The 19,927-nt window shown below is 46.2% G+C and overlaps 1 protein-coding gene across 1 annotated transcript in view; it reads left to right on the plus strand.

Annotated features, from left to right (window-relative positions):
• CRACR2B (calcium release activated channel regulator 2B) overlaps positions 1-19,927 on the plus strand; it is a 70,699-nt gene that overhangs the window by 38,394 nt on the left and 12,378 nt on the right. Inside the window, exons 5-10 of the mRNA XM_090032424.1 lie at positions 3,057-3,203; positions 3,708-3,798; positions 4,138-4,230; positions 11,159-11,346; positions 12,104-12,175; positions 13,089-13,143. Coding sequence (XP_089888550.1) covers positions 3,057-3,203; positions 3,708-3,798; positions 4,138-4,230; positions 11,159-11,346; positions 12,104-12,175; positions 13,089-13,143 — 646 coding nt within the window. The remainder of the gene's footprint in view (positions 1-3,056; positions 3,204-3,707; positions 3,799-4,137; positions 4,231-11,158; positions 11,347-12,103; positions 12,176-13,088; positions 13,144-19,927) is intronic.

Here is a 19,927-nt window from a genome sequence, read left to right on the forward strand (position 1 = left end):
TGCAGGGAAATCAGTTCCATGAGTAGTTTCAGGCCAGTGCCAGTGCCCTGTACCCAGGCAACAAATCTACTTCAAGACGTGCTTATAGTCAGGAAGTAGACTTTCCTGCTGTTTCTTCACTTCTTTTCAGAACCTGGCATAAAAGAACCACCACCACCACTGCAAACATTTCTTTTCGGACTAACAACACTCGCATACAAAGAAAAAGGGCTAGGTGCCTGATTACAACAGCACCCCATAGTGACTCCTGCCACAAGAACGTTCCCATCCCAGCCATTGCTGCTCCCAGGTCTCTCTGCTAAGACACATTGAGCAAAGGAGCTGGCACAATTAATGGGAATATTTTTGCATTGCCCTAACCACTAGATGGAGTCTTCCATTCTCTGAGTTCAACAGAAACATTATGAAATAAGGTTACAGTTTTAATTTTGGCCATCTTGCTTTTTATAAAATGGTATTAATTCAACCTTGTGTAACTTCTGCTCTCACCTATACCTGTCATGTTTTTGTGTCATAAGGATCAGAATTAACTCATTTTTCATTAAATGGTAATGAGGATTTTATTTTTAAACTAAGATCTGCATTTTTTGGTAATTGGAAAAAAAGGTAATGTTTCAGTTCACAAAAGGATTGTGAAATATCTTGTGAAAATGACACATTAATTTTTCCTAAAAAAATATTATTTGAATAATCTCCATTTTTCTTCTTCTTGTATAAAAACTCGATGGAAAAATGTTAACCAGCTCCACTATCATTGTTTCTGTGGCTCAAATGGGTTTTGTACTTTGTAAGTACAGAAGGGGAGATACTCTTATAAATGCTTAATAAGATTAAAAGTGCATGTCCTGTTGGATACTCAATGAGCTCTGTGCTCATATACCTTGTAGATGCTTTTGAATTTCCCTCCTTTTAATTCCATCATCTTAAGTATTAACATTTTAAACTGAGAGTGCTAAGAATTAACCTGTCTTTTTTTTACCTTAGTTTATAACTTGTATGGTGGTAGCACCTAAGATTTCCCATTTGAACTACTTCCCACTGCCCCAAGTGCTGTTCAAATGCAGAATGAAAATATGGCACTTATCCCAAAAGGCTATGTATGAATAGTATTTAAACCCTGCATTTGGTTTTGGGAAGAGAAGCAGGTTTGAGAGAGAGGGGGACAGGTTTATTACTGTTTATACAGTGGTTCAAAGACATCTTGGGTTCTTTCCTTCACACACTAAGGAAATAACTGAAAGGGTGGCTTCTGGATGTGTGATTGTTAAATGAATGGTTAAACCTTTCTTGAGAAGGGAGTTTAATTTCCTTTTAATGAAAAAAGTTAAGATAGTTTAGAGCTTGGAGTGTTGGAGTAGAAGGCAAAACTCCCAGCTACTATTCGTAGCTTCATCATGAGCTTGATGTGGGGCTTTTGGTACATCAGTTCACCCCTCTATAATATAATGTAGGCCAAACTGCTCTACCTTGCAAGAGTGGTGGAAAGCTGAAATTTGTAAAGTGCCTGAAGATATTTGAATTACTGCTGTTTTTGCTGGGTTGCACCTAATTTATTACTATTTAAGTCTCCCAGGTTTTAAGCCAAAACCATGATCTTGGGGGTCCCACTCCAGATTTGAGGGTTTGGTGTTAGCAACACACAGTTTGTTTGCTAGGGTGAATTTTTTCAGATGATGACTTAATTCGCTGGTAGAAAGCAGGGTAGATACACACCTTTTATAGACTAACAAAATAACATGAAGAGAGAAAGTATACAAGCTTTTGTGAACCCAAGTTTATTGCAGCAGATGCTGTGAACGTATATGCAGAAAGCAGAGTATAAGAGCTTGCTCTCTCACTCTCTTGCTCATTATTTAGTTAGCCTATAAAGATGCATATCTACTCTGACTTCAAACTAACATGGATAAGTACCTCTCTTAATTCACTGATACCATCTGTGGTGGGCCAGTAGGGAGCACTCCTGTGCTGAGCCACCTGCCTCACTGCGCCCTGCCAAAAACCAAACTTTGGATGCCTCCCCAGGGGTACCAAATTATGGCCAACCCTCTTCTTGGAGCACACCTGCAAGCCTAGGGTATTGCTGCCACCATCTGGACTCAGGTCTTTGTCTGTGCCCTGTGCTGCTCAGGATACATAGACCCTGTAGACCTAAGGGTTGCTTATATCAGGGTGCTTCTCATAGCCTGAAGCATAAAAAGTGGCCTCTCTTAGTCAGCTGAGTAAAGGGAGCAAGAAGGCTTGCCCAGTCCCTCTCAAGCATGTACAACAAGGCTGGCTATAACGGATAGCTTTATTGGGTAGAGAGGGTAGGCATGGGGAGGGGTACAAGTCAGAGAAGTCCCAAAAGAATAACCCTGAGCAAACAGAAGTAGCTTGGTAGCCTTCTGATACAGAACTAGAGTACATTAAACTAAGTTCCTAGTTAAGTTTCTGGTAAGTTACTCACTTCCGCATCCAGCAAATGAGGGAGAGCTGCAGAGGTCCATGTTTCTGTGTGTGTATTTTAAATGTCCGCCTCTCTTCTTCCTGCAGGGACCCTCTTAAATATACCCTCCTGACCTCACCAGCTGGACCCAGTCAGGGTCAGGTGTCATTTGATGTCAGCTGATCAATTTGAAAAACATCACAATTACCTAATGGAGTGACATGGGCTTAAGTCCCTGGCTTTAGGTTGTGAGATCAGAGCTCAAAACGATACAGAGGTTACACTCGCATCCTCTTACCTGAGGCCTGTCATGTGGGCAGCGGCAGTGAGCTGGCTGGCTAGTAACTGGATTGATAGGCACATGAGAGCAAGAGGGGAACAGGTGAGGAGGCTGGGAGGGAGTTCTTTCACGCCATCTACCAATCCAAATAGTTCTCGTGTCTTAGACACGTTGGGTTCCTGTCTGCGTCCTGATCTCAGTATCACAGCCTCCTCCAATGCTGCCTGGGACGTTGAGGGGGAGCATACCCCCTCTCCTTTTGCACATGTGAGAGAGGAAAAGAAAGTATAATCCTGTGATAACTTGGAAATGCCCCTGTTGTCTCCCTTCCCTCTTGGATGTTTGCTTCAGTCAGAGCGAGGTTCGGGAACTCTGGGCTCGGCTCCGGAAGGAACGACCAGAGCTCTTGGCCAATTTTGAGGATTTCCTGTTCCGTGTTTCCTCGTACATCAAGGAGGTGAATCGGGAGAAGGAATCGATGGAGCAGGCACTGAAAAGGTAAGAAGACTTGTGTGGGCACTCATCTGTGGCCTCCAGGGAACCAACTGAGGCTCATTCTATACAACCTAGCTTGCCATTTTTCCTGAAATACCAGGAAAACCTAGCTAGGTTGGATGAGCAAACAGGGACTTCTGTGCTAGGTATAATGGTGGCTTGTCTATCCTATCCCATTCTCTTCAGAATCATGTTATATTAATGAATAGCAGCTTGCTAGCTCCTAGGGATAGGTTTGCTCTAAAAATAAAATTGGGGGCAAGTTAAAATGCACCCATAAAGACTTCTAGTAGTATTAGAATCCCTTTAGCTGTCTATGAGCCTGGGGCTCTGGGAACCTGGGCAGCTCTTATTGTGAATCCTGAATTCATTTCAATACCCCTGTCTCCCCCAACACACACACCTTTCTTATTCAGTAAAGTTTTCCCATTCCTTGTCCTTTCTATTTCTTCCTCTTCCACTTTTACATTCTCTCTCTCTCTCTCTCTCTTCACTACCCCTTTGTAGGAAAGAGACAGATCATGACAGAGAAGTCAGGTGCCTTTATGAAGAAATGGAGCAGCAGATCAAAGTAGAAAGGGAGAGACTGCTCTGTCAGGTAAATCCTTCTTTCCAAGTGGAAAGGCCTAAACCCTTCCCAACTCTGAAGCCAGGGGTTGAGTGTCATTTAGCACAGTGTTTCCCAACCAGTGTGCTGCGGCACAGAAATGAACAGGCGCACCGCGGAATTCAGCCATGGCAATGAGCTACAATAGGTATGAGGGTGGGGAATGCTTTAACAGGTGTGCTGCAGAAACTTGTTATAAATATGCCTTAGGCTGGAAAAAGTTTAGGGCAGAGGCTGGTATTATCATCTCTTTCATGCCCTGATGTTTGGAAATATTAGCCCCTGGCCACTGTACAGAATGAAGAGCTGTGGCCCTTTACCCCCACACAGGAGTCACTGAGGCATGAAAGGAGCAGCCTGCTGCAGAAAGAGCTGCGCAGCAAGGAGCAGGAACTGGAGAAAATCCTCAACCGGCAGAAAAAGGTAACGTGGCCTTCCTGAGGAGGAAAAACTATGCATCCCCTCCCCTCCCCACCACCACCACTCCTTCCATGGATATGTTCCTTCTCTGGATTGCCCTTGGCAACCTACAAGCCTCACCAACTCCAGCTCACACGGAAGTGGATGGTGACAGGGCCAATTCCAGCTCCAGCTGTTACCACTGGGGGGCTGGCTTGTCCTGCATGCCTTTTTTAAAAAAGCTGCTTCAGTGTATCTGTTTAATTTTACATCCATTTTTTGGAATCCTTTCTTACATTCCTCACTGACAGTTCAGTTCATCTGGCAGTGGTAGGAAGTGAAAAATTGGAAGGTTAAAAGTGCGTAACTGGCTGGGCAGCAGCTCTGCAGAAAAGGACCTGGTGGTTACAGGGCACAGTAAGATGAATATGAGCCAGCAGTGTGCCCTTGTTGCAAAGAAGGCTAACAGCCTACTGGCAGCAGATTTACCAATGCAGCCCAGAATGCCAAGGGAAGTGATTATTCCTCTCTATTCAGTACTGGTGAGGCCACATCTGGAGTGCTGTGTTCAGTTTTGGACCCCCCACTACAGAAAGGATGTGGACAGATTGGAGAGGGTCCAGCAGAGGGTGACAAAAGTGGTGAGGGTCTGGGGGATATGACTTATGAGGACAGGCTGAGCAAACTGGGCTTATTAGTCTGGAGAAGAGGAGACTGAGAGGAGACAACAGCAGCCTTCAACTACCCGAAGAGGGGTTTGAAAGAGGATGGAACTAGACAGTTTTCAGTGGTGACAGATGACAATAGGGAGCCAACCATCTCAAGTTGCAGCAAGGGAAGTTAAGGTTACATATTGGGAAGTATTTTCTCACTCGGGGGGGGTAGTAAAACACTGGAACAGGTCACCCAGAGAGGTGGTGGGAGCTCCATCCTTGGAGGTTTTGAAGACCCGGATAGACAAAGCCTTGGCTGAGATGATCTAGTTTGGGATGGTCCTGCTTTGAGCAGGGGGTTGGACTAGATGACTTCCTGAGGTCCCTTCCAGCCCTCATTTTCTATGATTCTATGAATTAGGAATGCTCTCAGAGATGCTACCAAACATCCAAATGGTCTTTTATTGCTGGCAGAGATGACCCAATCAAGGTGTGGGGTAAATCAGCCTGTATGATTTACCTTTGCCAGGGTAAATCAGCCTGTATGGGGCCCTGGACATGAGGAAGCCGACAGCAGATTTGGTGGCGACGTGGGGGTGGGTGTCGAGCAGCCAGACATGCTAGTAGGTAACAGCTCAAGGGGGAACAGGGTGCCAAGGGGCCAGATGTGAAGCCGGCAGCAGTGCAGAGTCACTGTGCCACTCTGCCCAGCTCCATGGGGCCCCCTAAAGTGCAGGGCCTGAGGCGCTCACCCTGATTCAGTGCTGGCTGCATGTGATGGCAAGAGTTCCCGTTTTGAGATGGGAAACTCTAAGGGAGGGGATGGGGTCATGACTAGGTGGTAAGAGTTTTATATGAACCAGCTTTCTGTATCCTAGACAAATTCAGATCAACAGCAAAGCCTTGAGAGGCCTGTATCCTGAGAGTACCAGCTAGTGTGATTCAGTATATATACAGGCTCTCATGTAATCATCACAACTGGAGTTAGAGCCCATCAAAACATTCTTTTCTAGACAGAATATTAAGTTTTCACTAGAGGCATCTCTTTGTTCCTGCAGCAGGGCACTAAGGTGCCTGCTACTGATAACAGGAATAGGGGCTCAGCTGCCAGTCACCAGGGCAGCACAGGTGCGGGTTGCTAAGGCAACTGATTGGGTCAGCTGACCAGAAGGGGGCAGGGCCTGCTGCTGAAGAAGGTGGAGCTTGTTGTAGCTGCTGAGCATGTAGAGCAGGGAAGCCTGGTGATTGGCATGATGATATGGGGTGGAGAGGACCCTGACAGGGATATGAAGGAAGGTTAGCCAAGTTGGCTGGGAATTTACGTTATAGCCAAGGGGCTTTGCGTTTTCTGCTTTGGTTGGTTGTTGTGATATAAGACCGGAGGACTGGGTGAGGCTATAAGGGGTGGAGGAGGCCTCACAGGGACCCCGCAGTAGCGTGGGGGTGGGTCCTGGCGCCGGCAGAGGGTGCAGCTTTGGTAGGGGGCAGCGAGAAACCCCAAAGTGAGACACCAGAGGACTGGGCGAGGCTGTAGGGGTGGAGGAGGCCTCATGGGAGCTCCCCAGTAAGGGGGGGTTCCTGGTGCTGCAGAGGGAGCTGCGTTTTGGGGTGTTCTGACCCCAACCCCAGTGTGGAGGATTATCGGGATGAGTCCAGTGGGCGTGGGACCCAAGGAAGAGGTCTGGGGGCAGGTAAGGCTGAGGCCGCCTGAGCCCCAATTCGGAGAAGCCCAGTGAGCGTAAGACCCAGGAAAGGGGTCTGGGGCCAGGTAAGGCTGAGACTGCCTGAGCCCTGTTGTGAGAAGACCCCAGTGCGGGCGGGGAGCGTGAGAAGCGCGAGCAGGCCCCGGTTGGGGGCGAGAGCGTGGGGAGCGTGAGGCACAGGCCCCGGTTGGGGGCGACGGTGTCGAGGCCCCGGTGTGGGCGGGAGTGCATTGTGGTGAGGCCCCGGTGTGGGCGGGAGCGCATTGTGGTGAGGCCCAGGGAGGGCGCATGAGGAGAGAAGCCCCCGAGAGGGCGAGGACATGGTGAGGAGCCCCAGGAGAGGGCAAGGGCTCAGAGCAAGGCCCTGGTGCGGGCTGCGAGGGCGTGGAAACAGGCCCCATAGGTTAGGGTGCACCAGGATAACTAGGCAGAGCATTAGCTGAAAGACATCAGAGCCTCGTGCCAAGGAAGGGTAAAAAGGCAGCCTCCCTTCAACATATTAATATCAAAGATGGGGCGGGCGAGATGTCAAGGGTACATAAAACCTGATCTGGCACAGTCGGTAGGGGGCGCCAGGGGAGGTCATGGCACCCCTAAGGGCGTCCTGCCACAGTTCCCCTCCCTCCCCCAAATCTCTAATTTTTTACAGAAAAAATCAGTTTTTCGTCTGCAAATATTTCTCTTTTTCCAACAGGAAAAGATACAGATTGTTTTTGTTTTTATACTGCTGCTGGGGAAATATTCCCATCTTCTGACCAACTCTAGCAGAGATGCTTTGTAAAGCGATGGCTTTCAGAAGTGGTTTGGAGGAAATAGGGGAGAAGAGGCTGTAGCCTGAAATTCACCAAATGAAACAATTTTGGCAGCAAACCAAACGGGGACTCTTTCATTTCTTTTTGTGTATATGGCACAACTGGCCCTGAGTCCTGTTTTGATTTAGTCCTATGCAAACAGGACTCTGGTAGAGCCCAACTCTCCAGATTGCTTGAGTGGCAGCAAATCAGTCTCTCTCAATGAGGTTTGATATGCATAGAGATATGCTGGCTGGCATATAGGACAGAAAAGCTTCAAAAGATGGTGTTCAATAACTGAGGTTGCATGTGCTTCAGGAGGGTTAGGATGCTAAAAGATTTCAGCTTCAAGGGTGCCTGTCTGCAAGGCTTCCTCAGACAAGGCTGCTTATCTGGCCTTCCAAGGAGCCCTTGATGAATGATCTGTCGTGGCAAACACCCCTCACAATCCAATATGTGTGCTCACCACCTGTCTCCTTCAGGCCTGTTTGAGCAGGTGTGGCATACCATGCAGTGCAGAGCAGCACTGAATATTTACATTCTGTGCGAGTCTTCTGTTGAGATGATTCAGAGCCAGATAAGCCATGCATGGTCTCATGTAGTCTTGCTTTCTGATAAGCATCTGACATAAACATTTTCAGAAAGAACAGAACTTGGAGTATGTGTGCTCGCATTAGAGGGAAAGGGTGTAAGAGATGATATCTCTCCTTGTCTTTTAACTCAGCCTGCTGCTGATGAAATGCAATACATGCTAATGAGTACCTAGGATTGCCTGGTATCCTTTACTGAAGGAGCATGGGTGTGCAAATGTGTTCCTCTCCCTACTCTTTAAGATCCCCGGGTGCAGGGAGTCACTGGAGGGAATCAGGGATGAGGGTTGCTAGAGGAGGTTTTCTGGGAGAGCTGGAGCAAGCAGCAGGGAATCGTGGCTGTGTGGGAGCTCCAGCAGAGAGCTCAATAAAGTACAACTGAGAAGGGCCACTCCTGGTGCCAAACACAGGGGAGTTGCCTTGGGAAGTGTCTGGGGAATGGTGTGATTGATTGCAGGCACACAGGAAAGACTGGAAAAGGGAAGAAACCCTGGTCTCCAGAGCAGCCACACCTGAGGTCCTGACAGGCACCCCCATCTTCTTTCCAGATGACAGCATTGCCACCCCTCTTCTGAGGTGGGGTGAGCACTGCTCCTTGGGGCTTCACTGCAGCCACTGCACAGTGGGCTACTTTGCTGTAGGCAGAGGGATTTTGTGGAGACCTGGTTGACTAAGTGTATACACCTGCTATAAGTTGCCTGAGTGTTAAAGTTGATAACATAATTGTTTTTGTTATATGATAAGTATTTGCTTTATCTGCTGGTATAGATTATTGAGCTCATTGAAAACACTTTGTTTGTTATTTATGGGATGTCAAATTTGTCAATCTCCCAGTTATTATTGTAAATAGTTTAGTGAGTGGTCTGGTGTGGGAGGACCACAGGAGAGCACTCCCATGAGTGGTGCTCCCAGCCTGTAGACAGAGTGGGAGTAGACCAAGACTTATTGGCACCCCAGGATCCCAAAGATTTGGACATGGCTGCAGGTAGTGCTGCTGCCAGGGTTACACAGGCACAGACTCCTGGAAGACCATTTCAGGCTCAACATTAGGAAAAAACTACTTCACAACTAGGGTGTCCAGACTGTGGAATAAACCACCTCCAGAGGTGATACAATCGCCTACCCTGGAAATCTTCAAGAGGAGACTGGACGGGCACCTTACTGGGGTCACCTGACCCCCCCAGTTATCTTTCCTTTTTGGTGCAGGGGGCTGGACCCAACGATCTTCTGAGGTCCTTTCCAGCCTCACAATCTATGGATCTATGGATATCTGTTTGTTCCCAGGGGGTTTGTAGTAGGCTGTTATTCAGCTTTTATTTTCTCTGGGAAAATAAATGTGTCCTCATAGGAAACAATATCAATATCAAAACAAATTAATACAGAAACAACAAAGGGTTAACTCCAAACCTATGGTCATTCCTCAGACCTAGAGAGGGCAACCCCTGTTCTGTGCTGCCTCTTCAGCACCACAGTCTTCCCTCCCTGGGAGCTTTTAACTTCCTCTGGGCCAGGCAATCATCAAGCCCTGGAGCGGGCAGACTATTATTCATGACCCCCCCCAAGCTGGGCTCCCACCTGAGCTATGCACTAAGGGTTAAGCTTGGATCAGTTATGGTGTTGTATACACTGGGCATACAGTAAATTTAAACAAGCAAGATCCTTATTAGGGGACAAGGCAATATGCCATGTTTATTGGACATATAAAACATTAAAACTTCACATACACACTCATTCACACAGAGACACAGACACACCAACAGTTCTGCAGATGTTAAAGTGTTACCAGTTCTTAGTTGCTCGAATCAACTTAGTGGCCAGCTAAGCTGAGCAAGAGAGGGGAGCCAGACCTTCTGTCAGATGCATACCGATGCTCCTTGATGTTGTGCAGAACAGACTCAACTCCTTGCTGCTAAGTCTCTCCCCTTTATAAGGGGTACCAGGTCTTTGTCCAAACTCACAGTACTTTTCCATTCTGACACGCAGTCAGGCTCATCCATCACTGTCCTTAAGTGATGCTCTTCAATCACTCTGTTTACAACATTCCTTTGTTATCACTGGTGTGGGCTGTGTCTGGCACAAAGGGAGTCTTTTAGTCTTGAAGTGTTGCAGGCCCTGCCTTTTAATCTTGGATCCTCGCCTGGTACAGAATTGCCTCTTCAGCCTTTTCCCAACACAGTTCACCATTTGGTAACTTGGTTTGTTGACACACAATATACAGTACTTTCTCAGTTACTCTAGATTCATTCATCCATACATTCTAAATATTACCAAAAAAAGTTATTTTGAATAACAAACTTAATTTATAATAACTCTAGGTTACTATAAAATGAAATTTAAGCTAAGTCATACAAAAGCTAAGTTAAACAATACAACAGTAATATTAATATAATTAATATAAAATGAATACCAGGTAGCTTAAAAGAAAATTAGTCGAGGCCTGACAATGGTTTGTGCTTGAACTTCTGATACATACCACCCTTTCAGTCCAGGTGATCTCGACTAAGGGAACAGGGTGCCCAATTCTCTTGTGCTCTTTGCATTGTTATTTTGTGAGCTGACAGCTATAGGGCAAGATTTTGAGTGAAATGCAGGAAACCTTCCAGGCCCTTGCTGTGATCATGTGACAGGTATAAGCAAGAAAAGCCCCAGACCCACTAATCTAAATGAAAGTGGTGCTGCTGAACAGTGTTTTCTCCCATGTATTCCTCCATGTATCTGTGTGTATCCATCTGGTATCTAAAACTTAGTATATGCTTTCTTTTCCATAGCACCTGGCATGTTGGGTTTCATTACAATGACCGGGAGTGTCAGTTGCAAATAATAAAGGCCTCTTTTGGATCAAAGATCAGCAGAATTACTGCTGTTCCTCCATCCTTGATTCTTCTCCATACTGTTTTTGCTACTTCTGTTCCACATCAGGGTGTGACTTGGTCATTTGTGTGCGAGGTTGAGATGTGTAGTGATGCAAGGAGTCAATAGGTAAGTACAGGTCACAGGTTTTGAGTTTCTCAGCTTCTTGCTATAAGTCCCCTGGAATATAATGCTAACTTTTTTGTGTGGCCTCTGGACCACCTCCTCAATGGCATTGTATGTGTGGTGCTCTTCTGGCCTGTTTTACAATTATGGCAGCTCAAGTCTGGTACGCAGTTCTTTAGTTAAAAACTTTTTGTCCTCTCTCTGTCTCTCTCTCTGTTTCTCTCATTCTGCTTTCACAGCTAGAACACCAGCTGCAGTCACTAAACTCGGAGCAACTGGAGACCCGAGTGCAGAATGAGCGGCTCAGACACCTGAATGAAAGCCTTCTGGAGCAACTGGAGAAAAACAAGTGGGAGCTGGAGGTAGCCAGGGGCCATTTGCAGAGGCTTCAGAAGGAGTCACAGATGGAACAGGAGCAGAAGGACAGGTGTGCCTGGCTGGGGGTTGCAGAGCATTTGGTCCAACCTGTGAGGTGCTTCTGCATGATTTGCCTTACTTGGGATTTGGTAAAAGAAGGGAGGATGGTTTGGTGGTTATTAGCTTTCAGTCTCTCATATTGTCACAAGCTTGTTGCCCCATTTGGGAGGGAAAAAAACAATCTTGGGTTTTCTTACTGGTTATGTACAACCTCTCTAAATATAGGTATTATGAGGCTAAATTAATTAATGTCACTAGATGCTGACTGGAAAGTACTGGAGAAATTTAAAGAACTATTTTTTTTTTTTTTGTATTCAGGACAGTAGGTCTCTTCTTCCATGTGCTTCAACCAGTTGATTGCATCCTCAGCAGAATATATTGTATCTATTTGTATTGCTATTTATTGTGACCATTGTCAGGTGTCTCTTCAAGCTTTAGCTAATATTTAGCCTGTCCGTAGCAGCTGCTCACCTATAGATCTCCAAGCACCTTATGAACAGAGGTTTTACCATTGGGAAATTGAAATGCAAGGAGGGAAGGCAAGAATCCCATGTGGAACAGAGTGAAGCTAGTTTAAACCCAGGTCGTCTGACCCTCAAACCACTGCTGCCTCCAGTTAGTTGAGCTACCGTTGCAGCTGCCAGGCTGGTAGCTTTGGCAGAAATGTACATGTTTGCATGTGGGGAATTTTTTTTCCTCAGTCTTTTTTTGTTTTTGTTTTAATCTTGTTTTCTCCCCTCCTCCCCCTTCCCTTCTCCTCGACTTAGGGATGTATTTAGAGTCTCTAAGAACATGCAGAAAGAAAAACAAAGCCTCCTGCGACAGCTGGAGCTCCTCAGGTACGGGGAGCCTTGACAAATTCCAGCTTCAGAATAGAGGGGTGGAGAAGCTGGGTGGAGAAAGGACATTCTCCAGAGTGCAGGCAGCAACTGGTAAAAACATCCAGGCAGCTAACAAGACAGCTTCTTTGCTCTGAGTCTGAGGTATCTATCTGACTTCCAGAGCTACGAATAGGGAGTTATTCAGCCAGTACCTGAAAATCTTTTGGGCTAGTACATTAGCTCTGAGAGTCCTTTCTGCATGTGCCAACAGAGTTATGGTCTGATTTAAAAAAAAAAAAAAAAAAAGCTGTTGTAATACATGATGGGATGTGTGCATGCATACATATATATTTTGTGTATGTATATGTGTAATATAAATAATGTGTGTGTGCGCACACACACGTGCATGTGCGTACGGCTATCTCTCTCTCTCAATAGATATATAAAGCACATACGTACACATAGATATAGCCGTGTGTGTGTGTATCTAGATAGATAGATATAGCTGTGTGTGTGTGCGCACGTGTGTAATACATGTATAGCCCTGTGTGTGTGTGTATCCACACACGTGTGCACACACACAGCTATATCTATCTGGATATATACACACATACACGCACACACGGCTATATCGATAGGGTGCTTCCTTGCTCTGTGTGTGTGTGTGTGTGTGTGTGTGTGTGTGTGTACAGATATATATGAAACCTCTCAAGGACCATTGTGATCCTTTTGGCCTAACTGTCTCTGTATAACAAAAGGCATATTATTTCAGGGAATTGATATTTTCCTTGCTGTGTAATGGGGCCACTGGTGCTCAGATACTATCCAGACTGAGACCCCAAATGCCATTTGTCAGGCAATAAGGGTAATTTTTTGCCTCTTCATTCATACATTGGTCTCTGCTTGTGTCTCTTATCTTCCTTTGGACCAGAGAGATGAACAAGAAGCTTCGAGATGAGAGAGATGCCTTTGAAGCCAAGAAGCTGGTTAGTCTAAGAAAGAAAATCCTAATACCTAGCCACCCTCCTTTCATCTGCTGCGGTTGCTGTTGCCACTCGGGGCTCTGGCAATTCCACGGGGGACACTGACCAAAACATCTGCGGCCTTTGTGAGGCACCTCGCTGTGGACTTCAATGCACCTCTTCACTTTAGGGGAGAGCTGTGCTGGTTTAATTCAGGCGTGTGAAAGGGATTGCCAAAGAGCATTGCCCTGTGACAGTCCTGAGAGGGGAGCCCCAGACTAGGGGCTCTCTGTGAAACTGCAGGGAAGTGACACCTTTTATGTACATGCCAAGTCCAGAGACTTCAAAGGAAGGAGGCCAATGTGGAAGGACCCCCCTGCCTGAGGCTGGACTAGGCTAAACTCAGAATCTCAGAGAGGGTCCACTTTTGGCAGGAGTCTGGTGCCATCTGGGCAACCTTTTTGACTTTACAGCAAGTGAGACTGCCTGGCTCTTCCTTCCACTGTGCCTGCCTGCCATTGCCAGTGCTGAAAGCCTGCCCCCAACCCCAGTCCTACATAGTGTGCATGCCCAGGGTCCTGGCAGCAAGCCAATAATGAAATGGGGGAAGGTCTAATGCTGTAAATGAAGATGGAAGTAGAAGGGTCTAGGTTTGTAGGGGAACAGCACTATTGGTCACTATGGGCCACATCTTTAATCCCCTTCACCAGCAGCCTGGAGATGCAGTGAGCAGAGCTCTCATCTGCTTGTGTTGTCTGAGGTAGGAGGGTTGTTTTCTATCTTCTCACATGGTCTGCAAGACGTACACAGGAGCACATGGTTTATGAGGATGTCCTTGTTCCCTTCCCCCCCAGCTCTTGATTAATTCTGTATTGGAGCTTCTCCATTCCCTTTGGTCCATCCCAGCAACAAAGCAAGTCTTCTCCCACCCCTGCTGCTAGGCTGTTAGTGAAAGCCCTGGAGATGAACTGGCTTTCAGCAGTGTGTAGGCTAAGGGGGGCTGCAGCTGAGGTGAGGCTTGGAGTAGTATCCAGCATGTCAAAGCCAAAGTGGCAATGGGTAAAACTGATGACACTCAACAGCAGCCCTTCTTGGCCTACAGTGCAATGGAAGATGAAGTGGAGATTAGTGGGGTCATCCCCAGGGAGTGGCTTTTCTGCACGTTAGCCCCTGTAGCTGCAGCTGCTGCTCTTGGAAGAAAGGCAGGAGTCAAATGGAAAGAAGAAGGGCTTGTTTGAGAACATCTCTCATCCTAGTAACTATTCTGTATAGAGAGGGAGGCTGGTCTCTGTTACCTGAATGAAGAATTATTAAAGCTGCTAAGTGTGCGTGTGTGAGTGTTACCAGTGGTACTGGGTATCTGGGTTTTTAGCAGTTTATGTAAGGTCACAGCCAGAATCCATCCCACCTGAATGCACGGCTCCAGGCTTCCAGCTTGGACTCTCTCTGAGGGTGAAAAACATTTAGCTTAAAACCCAGAAGGAAGAACCCACTCATCTCCCTTGGAATGGCTGGAGTCCCTGCTGCACTATGGAGATGGTATGGAATGATCCAAATGCTCAGTCTGACTCGGTTGCTGTGTGTTGCACGGGTGGCATGTCCTCAGTGTGTTCAATGTTTTATTGCCCCCTGCTGGAAAAATAACTAAATAAACATGTGTACATTAGTGCTGAGTCCAATACAGATGAGAAAAAAGGTGCTTTTTCCTTTTTCAGTGTTGACTGCTTCAGTACCCTGGCTTCCCATCTGAACTGCAAAGGTTTCTGGGTTCTACAGGGTGGGATGGTCATCAAGTACTGTAACAGGTTGCTGGGACAGTGACTGTTTTTTGACTTCTTACTGACCTGTTTGACTAGAGGAAACCCTTCCTTCCCATCCCCTTCCTTCCTTTCAAACTAAGGTGGCTATATCTGTGCAAGGTGCTTCTTGCCCCAGTGCAGTAATCTACATGATGGGTTTGCAATAGTGTTTGGGATATCCCATTCCTCTGCATATAGGTCTGGCCTATGCTGACATCAGCATCATGGTCTGTCTCAAAAATGGGAATGGAAAGGGGGTTTGTTTTTTAATATTAAGTAAAGTAGGAAAAAGCATGGTCATTTGTGGCATGGAGTGTCTATGTCTGTCTTCTGAAGAACTGCCTACATTGCTATCACAGAAGTGATGATGGAGTGGTATACAGATTCCCAAGTGAGCTTGTGCTAGCAGTCTGGCTGCCCCAGAATGGCCCAACGCAGGCTAATACATCCTGATGAGACGCTGTGATTGCATTGTAGATGTATCCCTGTGTTTGTTCATTGCCTTGCAAGACTTGGTTCCATAACAACTACTAGGTGCTCTTAGAGCACCAATAGCACTAGTAAACACAATTTGTTTCTTTCTTCCTTTTTAAGATTCTTCAAAAGGAAAAAGAAGAGTAATGCTGTATTCTGTCCTTCTGGATATTTCTGCCCCAGAATTGTCTCTTGTCTCAGTTTTTTTGGGTTTTGTTTGTGTTTTGTTTTTTAAACTATTCTTAAGGAGGTGATGGTCATGAAAAGTTACCAGCCTATCCTGGTAACATCCATACACGCTAATGGGGAACCTGGAAAACACTTCTGCTCTGGATTTGGGGCACTTGAGGTTCAGAACATACCTGGAAATGGAATATTCCTGGAAAAAAAATTTAAGCCCCAGGCCAATATTGGCAATGAAAACTCCTACCTCATGCAAATTTACAGGTCAGGAAAATGCTGTAAGTGTGGGGGAGACCCTAAACTGCTGTAAATCAATGTAGTTCCATGGAAGTCAGCAGGGCTGTGCTGATTTGCATCATCTTGGGTTTCTAGCTTCAAATGAAGAATGTTGCTGTACAGAGGTTGTAATTAAAACCCTGTTTTTGCACAGGTTTTAAATTACCCTAGCTAGGAGTTAAAACAACCTGCTTCATAGAAAAGCAAGTTCAGGGGAAACCAACTTGCAAGCTATTAAAGTATCCAGATTCTTGTTTGGAACAGCTCAAACGTTTAGCTGGAGGGGTGAGAGAGAGCGAGCGAGAGTGAGCCAACCAGCTTAGAGTATTTTTAAAATGTATAAGCCAGATGCTGTGCTGCAGCTGAGGTACATAAAGAACAGGTAAAAGGACATCATAAGGTTTGCCCTGCCATAGATCTCCCCAGGGCTGATCCCCTTGTACTACCCTTTTTGCCCCTGACAGTGGTAGTGGCGAGGAGAGTTACCATGTGACAATCCCAACAGTGATATGGCTGTCCACCCCCACCCATCCAACCTCCCCAAATGACATACCTTGCTGTGGTGAAAGTCCCTGGGTAGGTGAACCCTGCCCTAAGATGGTATGGTGCAGAGAGAGATTCTGTATCTAGGGAAATCATGGGTAAACTGTTGATTATAATGGAAAACACAAGGCTTGGACTTGGACCAAGGACTTATTTTTCCCACAGTGAGGCCTTAGCTAGGGGGTCAGTTGGGACTTCCTGGCCTGCCTATTCTGTTTGCTATGGAACTTGTTTAAACAGCTTGGTACATTAAAAAACAATTTCCATTTTCTACTGGGGTCATTGGCTGTCAGCTAATCTAAATTTTCATTTCTCTATGAAGTAAAACACGGCCCCTGGGGCCAAAGGAATACAGTTCTAGTGTAGTGCTCTACAGGGAAACCTACAGACTCTATGAAGATTGAGGTTACATTTGTCTGCAGCACCAGTGGGATGTTTTCCACCTGCTCTTTTCTGTGGCTTTTGTATGAGTGCAGAAGACACCTGTGGGGAGAGCAAACAGATGCATTTTATTTTTTTTTAATTTCCAAAATGGAAAAATGGTGCAAATCTGCACCTCTGTAAACAGGTTAATATTTTTTCTGATGGGACAATGTAGCATATAGGATGTCTGTAGCAAGCATGTTAGTGTGGCTAGAGCAAGTCATTGGTTGCCTGCACTTCTTAGTGATGAGTTTTATCCCTTGCTCTTTTATAAGAGTTTCTAATATTGCTATAGATATGTTTCCAGTGGATCTTTACAGTCATCTAGTATCTAGCCCAGTGGTCAGCAACATTTTCTGGAAGTGGGATGGAATGGCTCAGCTTGGGTCCAAGGCAAGCCAGCACTAGATCCTGGCCATTGCTATTGCTTCTCCTTCCCACCTGGCTGAGATACAGCACGGGGAAATCTCCCCACCAGCAAGGTTGCCTGCTGCTGAATCCTGCTGAAGTCCCAGCTTTGTGGGCTGGACCCAATGACTGCAGGCTGGATCTTGCCCACAGGCCATAGGTTACTGAACCTTGATCTAGATTGTGTATAGAGGTTTGAGCATCATAACCCACAAGTAATTTGATATTTTGGCTCAAGCAGCTCAAACTTGTGGCATTTAGATCTGGAGGTGACAGGTTTGCATATTCTGTTTGTGTAGCATGGGTTATCAAAGATGTCAAATGTACGTGATTTTTCTGTTTGTCACTAATAGCGTAGCGAGACCCAGACTGCACAGAATGTGCCAGCCTTGGAGTGTGAACTGGAGGGCACGCTTCTTTCTTCCATAGCAAACTCCATGAACACTTGGCCTCCATGTGTCTCCATGAATGCTGTGTTTCCATCTCTGTGTTGTACAGTTGTGATGTCATGCTTGTGGTGTTGCCATCTGTGTGACGAGCCAAAGCTATGCAAACTTGACAAGCCAATAAAAGCATGGCAAAAACTAATAGTGGGAAAAACCCAGGCAATTGTGTCTCATTCTTTTTCCTAAGTAGTATGCCCTGAGTAGGTCGTGTTTACTCTCTAGGTAGGGCCCTGTGCTGATAGATTGCTCATGAGTCAATTTGCTCCAAAGGGTGACTACTGGACTTGGAGCATCATGAACGCCAGGCAAGCTGTGAGTGTTTCCAAGGGTCTAAAGAATGCACTTGAATGTAACAGATCTCCTTGGTTTAAATCCTGAATCTTTTCACCCTGATCACTGAGTGTTCTGCTTCATCCTTGAAGGTAGGATGGAACCAGGGTCTAATCTGAACCTCCTGAGATGAGATTTCCCCAGGTGGGCTCTGGTGGCCTCTGGCTGGAAGGTGTGTGCTTGATAGCTGGCTGAAAATGAGGCATTCACCCTTCTATAAACCAGCCTTAAACAGGACAGCTTTTTATAATCAGATATATAACCAGCACGATCCATACTGCTTGGCCCTTTGGCATGGACCTGAATTCTATTTAAGAAGCTTCCCTTTTAAGAAGCTCTGAAAATGAAGAGGCAAATCTTCGTCCTCTTGGAAATCACTTCTCAGCAGCTAACTCTGCTGGTTTGCATCCATGGCTAGGATTTGGCAAGGTGTTGGTTTTATGCAGGGTTTGAATTACACTTTGACTCTTGGGAGCAGGGTTTGCAATAGTGGAACCGAGAAGGAACCGTCACCATCTGGGCTGCTTAGAAAGGCATGGGGTGGGCTGGGGGCTGACCAGCCCGGGGGGAGGAGGTCATCTCTTATGGGGGGGGCTGAGCCCCCCGCAAGCTCTGCCATAATTCGAACCCTGGTTTTATGCAATAAAATTTTGGATTCCCTGTTTTGATTTGGCTCACTAGGAAGGAAATGCACAGATTTCAGCATGTTATTTGAAAAGATACAAGATTCATTATAACTGGAATACTTGGTAATTGGAATACTTGTTCTCTACCAGCTATCTGCATCTAGCCATATATATATATATATATTTTTTTTTAATTACCTTGGAATGAGATTTTTAGGAGTCCTTCTTTTTGAAGGTGGGAGTTTATCCTCAGCAGTAAATATCCCAACCTGGACTCTACATCTAAAGCCTGGCTCATGGGAAGGCCTGCTATGAGTCACCTACAGGGGTTTTCTGGGACTAAAAAAAACCCCCTAAATTCAAACTAGCTATAGCCTTCTTAACTCCCTTCCCCTGCTTCCCCCTTCCCTCACCCTCCACTAAAATATCTTGTGCCTAGCAGCCTCCAAAAGAGTGTTACTGTGTGTGAATAGCAGAGTCCTCTCCTCCTAGCTTCCCTATCCCGTGCACTCCCCTTACATTGTCTCTCTGCAGGTAGAAACTTCCTGTGGCCAGATGCAGAGGGGAAAGAAGGGTAATATGATGGTTCAAGCACACACATGGAATCTGGAAGATCTGCATTCATCTCCTTTCTCTGCCTCTGGTTTCCTGTGTAACCTTGGGTGGATCCTTGCCTGGAGGAGAGGGGGGCAGAGGGACCTTTGTTTTCTGCCATATGGAAGTGCTGTGAGGACAGAGGATTGTGAATATTTGTTTGCTCTGCTTAATGGCTTTTTCATGTTCTCTCTGGAAATGTGGGAGGGCCAGTTAGACAAGGATGTGTATGAGAACTGACAGTAGAAAGCAGTAATGGTGCTGGAGTGAAATAATCTCTGTAGAGCTTTTCCCTGCTCTCTCCCATCTCCGCTTTGCTTGAGCAGGAGTTTTCTTGTCTGTTCTTCCTCTAGACTGTATGTACGTTGCTTTGATCTGCGACGGCAGGCAGGATGTGTTTCTGGCGCGGACGCCCCGTGACAAGAAGGCCCAGAACAGGATGCTAATTCCTCCCACTGCTCCACAGCAGGGTGGGAATGGATAGGGAGAGGGACAGCCTCTGTGATTCGGAACTGAATATGAGCAACAGCCACCAGATGTATCTGTACTAGGAGTCACCAGCTTATGTGGAGGGAGCAGCACCACTCTATTTCATAGGAAAAAGTGTGGTTTGCTATAAGCTTTTCAGTGATGACAATACTTAGTCTTCCAAAGCATGGAAATCGCAGCCAGAGCCCCAGTTCATCTTGGCACCTCTGTTTGTGGC

The sequence above is a fragment of the Crocodylus siamensis genome, chromosome 2 (genome assembly GCF_052110815.1).
Source record: "Crocodylus siamensis isolate JL-2025a chromosome 2, ASM5211081v1, whole genome shotgun sequence".
Lineage (NCBI taxonomy): Eukaryota > Metazoa > Chordata > Crocodylia > Crocodylidae > Crocodylus > Crocodylus siamensis.